Here is an 8,348-nt window from a genome sequence, read left to right as displayed (position 1 = left end):
AGACTATAGACTAGACTATAGACTAGACTATAGACTAGACTATAGACTAGACTATAGACTAGACTATAGACTAGACTATAGACTAGACTATAGACTAGACTATAGACTAGACTATAGACTAGACTATAGACTAGACTATAGACTAGACTATAGACAAGACTTTAATCTATCCCCCAATAAAACATGAAATCCCCAGTTTGGGGACAAATCCCCACATCTGGCGACACTGTTCAACACACAAACACAAACACGTATCTTCGAAAAAATTTACCTGCTTATATGGGAAACTATTAGATTATTCAAATTTTTCATAGATTACAGTAAAATCTTAATTAAGGTTCGGAAAAATTGGCGAACTTGCAATAATTTGCGTGGCATCTCTCATATTTAACAAGTTGTACATATATTGAAAACTATTGCAGCTAGAATCTTCAAAATCTTTAAAGTGGTTTTTTTATTTACATATCGAGGGACTATATTCAATAGTCTCTATCTAAAATAATACAAGTTTTCAGGAGAGCAAAAAAACTGTTTATTTCGCAGTTCGTGAAGATTTTTTAATTTTTTCTTTTACAATATATTTTTACGACCATATTCTAAACCATTATATAAAAAGAATTTTAATTTTTGCATTATTTACAAAATTATTCACAAATTTATATCAGATAGAGCTTATTTTTCTACGAAAATGTTCATTCAACCAACAGATAGAGAGTTTTTCATGGAAACATAAAATTTTTATTTGAATTAAAATCAATAAATATTATATTTTATACAATTTAATGGAGGAAAAGAAACCAAATTGTTGAAAAAGCAACAGATTATAATGTTTTGGTCCAAAATCAATGTTATATGGTTAAACACGACAATAAAATTGATTTAATTAGTATCATAATGAGCGATATCTCAAAAACTATTAGACCGATTTTAAATATTTTGACGGATTTGTGTTCAGCATGTCCAAATTATTAAGAAGACTTGTTTTGCAACAGAAAATTATCCAAAGGGATCGAGTTTGAAGCAATTTTTGGATAAGATAGAGAGTTTTGCATTCAGAATTTTTCTTTTTTTAAGATAGAGAAATTTAAAAAATGCTATAAAATTGCCAAAAAATATTTTTTTTTCTTTGAAATTTATATCACTGATGCTCGATAGTTTGCTGAATATTTTGCCATCAAAATCTCATTTTCATAAAAATGAGAGATAGCGACTATTGAATATAGTCCCTCGATATATTGCTTTTTGAGGGTAGCGAAGCACACTTTGTATAGCTAGTATAATAAATAAAACAATATAAGGTTTACAATTTTAATTTTATTTGTTTGCAAATCATCTTTGTTAACAAAATTATTAAAATTTTAAATATATAGATTTCCAGACCATATCTAGACATCATCTAAAGAACCTCTAAAAATGTATATAAAGTAACATTATTATCTATTATTTGTTATTTTCCTTTAACACTTACTCTTTTTACTATCATTCCAGCCGATTTTAACTTTATTTTGCTTATTCAAACCTTTAACCCAATCAAACATCGGTGCATAATATTGCAATAAAGCATCACCACTTATATCTGGTTTATCCAAAACTTTAGCAATAACATCATGCCATGATTTTGTAGAACCTAATGACATCATCGATCTGTGAAACAAAAACAAAAATGATTAAAAAATGTTCCATATTTGCATTTATACAGAGAACTTACTTTAAATCATCGCCCACCGCCTTGTTGTTGTAGAAATCGCAATTATGCAATTGACCTGTTTGACCCGCTTTCTGGCAGAAAGCTCTATAAAATTGATAACCCAATATTTCAGAGACGAATTTCCTTTTTTTTAAATAAAGAAATAATTAAGTTTAATGTCGTATGAAATGTTAAATAATATAACTTACTTGGTCTGATAATTTTGCTCCAAATCCAAATAGAATTTATAGGGGAAATCTATAGAACCTTCTTCACGATCTGAGGGAGGTTCAGTGCCCACATAGGTTTGCATTAATTTCCAATAATGTTTATTAGCTCCATCCATATCGATAGTATTATTCAATAAATCATGTACAACTTTGCTATGGACAAAGAACAAAGGAACATTCAATATGGTGTGAATACCCATGCGGAAAAGACGATTCATAAGAGTTTTATCACTAAAAGTGAAATCCTTGGCTACACCTATAGCTTGCAAATGTTTGGGTGTACAAGCTGATAATATAACAGCTTCACCTACGGGATATTCCAAATCGTATGAGTTAAAGAAATAGGCTGGTAAATCTTTCTTTGCCTGGGCATAGTGTATGCGACTCATATAGCCATGCATTTGCATGAATTTCCTAAAGTCCACTTTAGGACAATATTTCATATAAACCTTAGGAGTTAAATCGAAAATATCAGCACGACAATCGCCTATGTTTGTCGATTCATCATGTTCCTTGAGTTGATCTTTAACAAATGTTTCATCAAGATCGGGGAAGCCTAATGATTTATAGAACTGTTGAGCTTCTTGTAGAACTTTTTTGGCATCGTAATTCTTGACAAAGCCATCATAGGGAGGCAACTCTTTGAAGGGGAAATAGGATTCAATAACACTGCCTTCCTTCCAGACTTGTGATAGCACCTGTTCAAACAAATGATCTGGTATGGGACCATTAGGATCTATAACATCGCTGCCATATTTCTTATGCAATTCATGGCGTATAAAGGCATGTAATTGTTTATAGGCCGGCATTATTTCATCCATAACTTTTTGCATCACTTTCAAAAAGTCTTTGTTTTCATATTGACTATAATATAGTTCCAAGACAGGTTGTTCTAAAAAAAGTAAAGCAGAAAGATTTTGAATACAAAAACTTGTCTTGTTTTTAACTTTTCGGTTATTATATCTCACCTGAAATTTCGGCAGCTTTTTGTATGCCTTCTATTGTTGTATAGAAGTTGACGGAAGCCCATATAGAATTTCTTTCTCTCCAGGTCTCCCAATAGTATTTCAGCTCACTTGCATCATTGCTAGTCTCATAGATCTTTTGTATATCGGGATAGTAAGCTATGGGGCTGTCATCTTGATCTGGCATATTAATACCACCCAAATAAGGTTCTATATCCTTATCAGTCGATAGACTTTTCAATGAGTTCAAATTCAATAGGAAAGATGAAAAATAATCTTCTCCCAAAACAAACAGATTTCCAACTTTGCGCAGCTTCTTTAAAGCTCTTTTAAGTTGAGGATCTTTTATTTTGTTCAAATCAAATTCGGCAGCATCTTGAGAAATCTCCACCAATTCTTGGGAAATAGTCTTGACATTATTTAATTTTTTGAAAATTTCCTCAAAGTCTTCATCATCTATGGAGGAGTAGGTTTCAGCTGCTATTTTATTATAAAGATTATAATAACGTTCACTGGCTTTGGTGACAAAATTTCTAGCATCTGTTTCGTTATTGGGGGCAGCTAAAGAGATCTGAAAGTGGAAAACCCAATTTTGCACACTTAAACTAAAGTTCAGAGATCAAAGCGATTTATCTATGAAATATACTCTCTATAAATATGTCAAGCTTACCGCACAGATCACAGCAACAAGCAAAGCTTGTAAAAGCTTCATTGTTTTGATTTAAAACTTTTTTAAAAACCGCTTTAAAATTTAATTCAATAGATGTTTAAGCTTTGAGATTCAACAGCAGACTGATCTCTAGCAATCAAGGAAAGTAAATACAATCTAAGAAAAGTGAAACTGATAAAGACAACACATACATATCTGAGTGTGGCTCCATAGCTTATCAGAAGATTTAAAAATAAACAAAAAAAAATAATAATAATAATAGTATTTAGAAAAAAAAAAAAAAAAACTTTTTTAAAACAAAGATTTTAGTAGAAAAACTAATTAGTGAGTAATCAAGAGAGGGAAATATAGATTTACTGAACTGGTCTCAAAACAATACGCTCCTCATGACATATAACCACTTTGCTTACAAACATATGGATAATATAATTTTTTTCAAATTATCAACATGTTTGGGAGGCAAACGATCAAAAGGAAAACCCATAGCACGACGATCTGGATAGAGATGATCTTGTATATCACAATTAGGAGAGGCATCTGTACAATTACCTCCAAATTGCTGTTTAACCTTGAACTGTCTTTATTATTAGCATGTATAGTGTAGGTGAAGCTACCATGTTGCAAATGGATAAAACATGCAAATATACTACCCCTGGGCATGAAGTCCATGCCACGAAAGAAATCTACATCGGATTGTTGCCAAAATGTTGATAAAACATTAGATTTTCCCTCTTCTTCCGTCACTTGGACATTCGTTACCATTATGTCTTCATATTCCAATTCTGCTGGACTATAGAGTGATAAAAGTATTTTGTGTCGCATGGCTGTGTCTGAATCTCCCATAACACTATACGATTCTAGGTGAACGTTTTCGGGATCATGGCAAAACGAAATAAGTAAATGAGAAATATTATGGATTCCATTGTAATAAGAACGATTGGGCGATAATATAGAATATTCCACCATGTTACCAAAGATATCAATACCATGTTGTTCATCTAAATAAATGTGCTTGCCGTTAACATCAACAGCAAAACCCTGTTTAATGGCTTTATATAAGCGATCACGGCTTAATTCCAAGTCGCCAATAGAGACTCTTAGCATCTCCTGCTAACGATTAACATTAACAATGGTGGTATTATCGCAGCGTGAGGGGAAAGATCGTCCGGCCGATAAATAAGCCATTTTAGAAAAGTAACCTTTAGCAATGGGTGCTCGAAAATCACTTAAACTTTCGACTCTCTTTAAAATATTAAAAAAACGTTCAATATTATGACGAGCAATGATCTGGTGATTCCGGTAGTAAAATAGTTCACACCTGTGATCCTTAATCACCATACTGTGATCATTAGCCTCTAAGGGACATACCAAATGCCAATGCCAATGCCAGTAAAGTAAATTGATGCCCAAATCTTCACGAAAATACCATAAACTATGTTCCGATTCCAATTTGGAAAATGTGTTATTATTGGGTACCATAATTGGCATGCGTGAACCCTTGGGAACAATAGATACTTTCTCACTTAGCAGCTGAAATGCATCGGCATCTACGAATTTATTGGGAAAAACTTGAGCCAATGAAGTAAATAAATCTAAACCCCTGGTATCTTCACGATTTAGTAATGCCACAGAGAGAGCATAATTAAACAAATAGGAATTTACACGATCACGAGCATACACAGCTATACTTTGTAAATCATCTAGTGACTTAGCAATCATGAAAATATCAATAAAATAGCTGGCGATACGTCTATGCCGTGGTATAGACAAGGAAAATTGTTCACGTCGATCCAATGTTAAGGGTACATGTAGATCGGGTAATAAAATATCTCGCACGGGTATACGTTTATCGGCATATTCACCGAAAATATTTTCAATTTCATATACCAAAGGACGATAACGTTCGGTTAGGAAGTTATGTGGCAAATCAAATATTGTAGGATCTTTTCTCTTGGGTACAAATACCGTTCGAACTTGGGTACAGTAGGACGTTCGAACTGCAATAAAAGATCATGTTTGTTGGCCATTGTAGCAAAATGATAAGATATCAAATAATATAAAGTTTTGATATACTATATAAGTTGAAGATATTAAGAGTTTGTACTGTATTTGCATTGCAATTTATACTAAAATTATTCAGTAGATTAAAGTATTTAGTACTTGATTGTAAAGTAATGAATATATTAAGTTTGGGCCTTAACCCAACCCACCTTAACGTATACCAATCGGCTTAGAATCGTTTTCTGAGTCGATTAAGCTATGTCCGTCTGGCTGTCCATGTAAACCTTGTGCGTAAGGTACTGGTCGCTATTTTCAATGGTTAAAATGGTTAAAATCGGTCCATTATTTCACCTAGCCCCCATACAACAAAACCCGCCGAAAAGTGCTTCTGAGCTCATAATTATGTTAAATATACCTGTATATCGATAAAAAGCGGCACAACTAAGTTTTATATAAGCGTTGATGACCTTGCCAAATTTCATAAAGATTGGGCCTCAGGGATAGGGTCAAATCTCCCATACAAAGTCCCCCTTCAGAAAATTACTTGAATGTTCAGAATCTATATATACATATATAAATTAATGTGTGTATGTGTATTATGTATGTTTGTTTGAAGTCTATAGCCGCCTAAGCTGCTAAACAGATTTTCTGGGAATTTTCACAGTGTGTTCCTATATGCCTGGAAGGAAAAATAGCCTACTTTTTATTTCGAAGTGGGCGAGGTGCCACGCCTACTTACTAAATAACTATTAAAAGTCGTATATCTTGGAAACTGGTACCATAAGAGTCCTCAAATTTTGCACGGGCAACTTTGACATCCATAAGAATATTTTTGGACAAAATGGGCGGAATGACTATAGTGGGCGTGGCACCTTCCATATTAAGTAAATATTAATATCTCAGAAAATATAACAGTTAGAGTCCTCAAATTTTGTCGGAGCCACTAAGTCTCAATATGATTATTTAGGATAAGCAGCAGGGGGCGAGGTACCTCCCATATTAATTAAATACAAAAAACGAAGAACTTTAGCATCCATGTAAATATTTTAGATAAAAAATTGGCGGACTACCAAATGGGGGAGCGGCACCTCTCATATGAGTTAAAAAAATTATTTTAGCTAACAAACTAATAGAACTAGATTCCTAAAATATTGTACAAAGGACTTTCATATTCATCTGAACATTTTGAGAAAAAGCAGACTTTCATCAGGGGGTGGCTTGGATCCCCCATAAGAATTATATAGAAAAATTTGTATATCTGAGATACTCTAGAAGATAGAATCTTCAAATTTTACATGAAGAACTTAGACATTCATTTGAAAATTTAGAGAAAAATGGGCGGACTTTCAATGGGGAGATTGGCCCCTCCCATATTAAATACAATATTATTCACATTTTTCATAGTTTAAATTAAAATTCTTATTAGCGTTCGGAAAAATTGGCGAACTTGCAATAATTTGCGTGGTATCTCCCATGTGTAAGTAGGTTTATTTTATTTATATTGCTTTTAGGGTAGCAAAGAACACAGGGTATAGCTAGTTAACTTATAAACACAAATATCGCGATGAAATTCATAAATATATTCACAAAATGTTATCGGGCTTGGTCCATACTTGCCCATAGCCCCCCTCTTTTAGAAAATTAGATTTTCATCCATAAACTGCTTAAATGTATCGAAACAAAGTAATCATAACTGTAGGGTATCATATGGTCGGTCACGCCCAACTATACTTTCTTACTTGTTTTATTTTAATGATAGGTGTTAACAATTCGACTTTGTCAAATCTTGCACCAACATTTTTTATAATTCCCACACTTTATAAAGTGCATTTTGTGGTTTATGAATATTTTACACCATATGTATGTAAATACATATGTTGTGTTATTATTTTTTAACGCAGTCTTGTACTGATAAGAAATTATAAAAACTGAAAGTGTTTTCTTGTGGGCACAATTACCATCTTAAAATAATTTTTTTTTTTTTTTTTTTTTGTTTAAAATAATTTCATAGTGAAGGCATTGTAATAATTAATTTTAAACTATGTATCTATATGAAAATAAATTTTGAGCCGATCTAACCATATCCCCTCAGATAACAAACGACAAATATAACAATTGTCCAACATACATTGATTTGTTGTACATACTACATAAATACATATTTTAAACTAAATTTTAGTCATGTCGGTCTGTCTGCTGAAAACACGATAAGGTTTTTAGAGGTTTTCTGGAATTTATGCTCATATCTCCTTTTTTATGGATTTAGAACCCAAAGATATCTAGGATCTTCAGAAAATTGATTTCAATAGACATGGCTTTATCGACTCCGCTGTCCCCCCGCGATCACCAGTACTCCGTAGATTCCAAAACGATTTAGTCATGTCGGTTCTGCTGTCTGTTGAAAACACGATAGGGTTTTCAGAGGTTTTCTGGAATTTTTGCTCATATCTCCTTTAGATCCCAAAGATATCTAGGATCTTCAGAAAATTGATTTCAATTGACAGACAGACAGATAGACGGACATGGCTTTATCGACTCCGCTGTCCGGGACTATAAACTGATGATGTCAATTCACATGGGGTCGAAACAGAGAACCATATAATCTGGTACTACGGGTGGCCAGTTATCCGCAGGACTTGTACTGGATGGTTAGTTAGTTGAGTTGGTTGGATCCAAGTAGTGGCTGTGGCTTAAACTCATATTTGCTGGAAAAGAAAGTGGTGTTTAAAAGACTGATGCACGGTGAAATCTATAGTTCGGGATAAGTTCGGTGCTGTTGCCGAATGACAAAAGAT

At 33.1% G+C, this 8,348-nt stretch overlaps 1 protein-coding gene and 1 pseudogene across 1 annotated transcript; both read right to left on the bottom strand.

The window, feature by feature from the left end:
- Positions 1–1,294: 1,294 nt before the first annotated feature.
- Positions 1,295–3,686, bottom strand: LOC119608604 (angiotensin-converting enzyme). Its single transcript, XM_037963070.1, has 6 exons — positions 3,553–3,686; positions 2,886–3,453; positions 1,897–2,809; positions 1,709–1,831; positions 1,469–1,644; positions 1,295–1,407 (listed from the first exon to the last, which is right to left on the bottom strand). The coding sequence occupies exons 1-6, from the start codon at positions 3,592–3,594 to the stop codon at positions 1,397–1,399; spliced, it is 1,833 nt and encodes a 610-aa protein (XP_037818998.1). The 5' UTR covers positions 3,595–3,686; the 3' UTR covers positions 1,295–1,396.
- Positions 3,687–3,958: 272 nt separating this feature from the next.
- LOC119608600 lies at positions 3,959–5,579 on the bottom strand (annotated as a pseudogene).
- Positions 5,580–8,348: the final 2,769 nt, after the last annotated feature.

The sequence above is a fragment of the Lucilia sericata genome, unplaced genomic scaffold (genome assembly GCF_015586225.1).
Source record: "Lucilia sericata isolate MDLA Ls3-8-SP2 unplaced genomic scaffold, ASM1558622v1 Contig000854F_arrow, whole genome shotgun sequence".
NCBI lineage: Eukaryota > Metazoa > Arthropoda > Insecta > Diptera > Calliphoridae > Lucilia > Lucilia sericata.
Note: the sequence above shows the minus strand (reverse complement) of the source record. Positions and strands in the feature narration are given on the sequence as shown.

What these genes read in the sequence shown, in the direction of transcription:
- LOC119608604 (XM_037963070.1), bottom strand. Translation starts at nt 3,594, where the DNA reads ATGAAGCTTTTACAAGCTTTGCTTGTTGCTGTGATCTGTGCG. An exon ending in AAAAGCTGCCGAAATTTCAG is followed by an intron (nt 2,810 to 2,885) that starts GTGAGATATAAT and finishes TACTTTTTTTAG; the next exon opens with AACAACCTGTCTTGGAACTA. An exon ending in GCGGTGGGCGATGATTTAAA is followed by an intron (nt 1,645 to 1,708) that starts GTAAGTTCTCTG and finishes TTTGTTTCACAG; the next exon opens with ATCGATGATGTCATTAGGTT.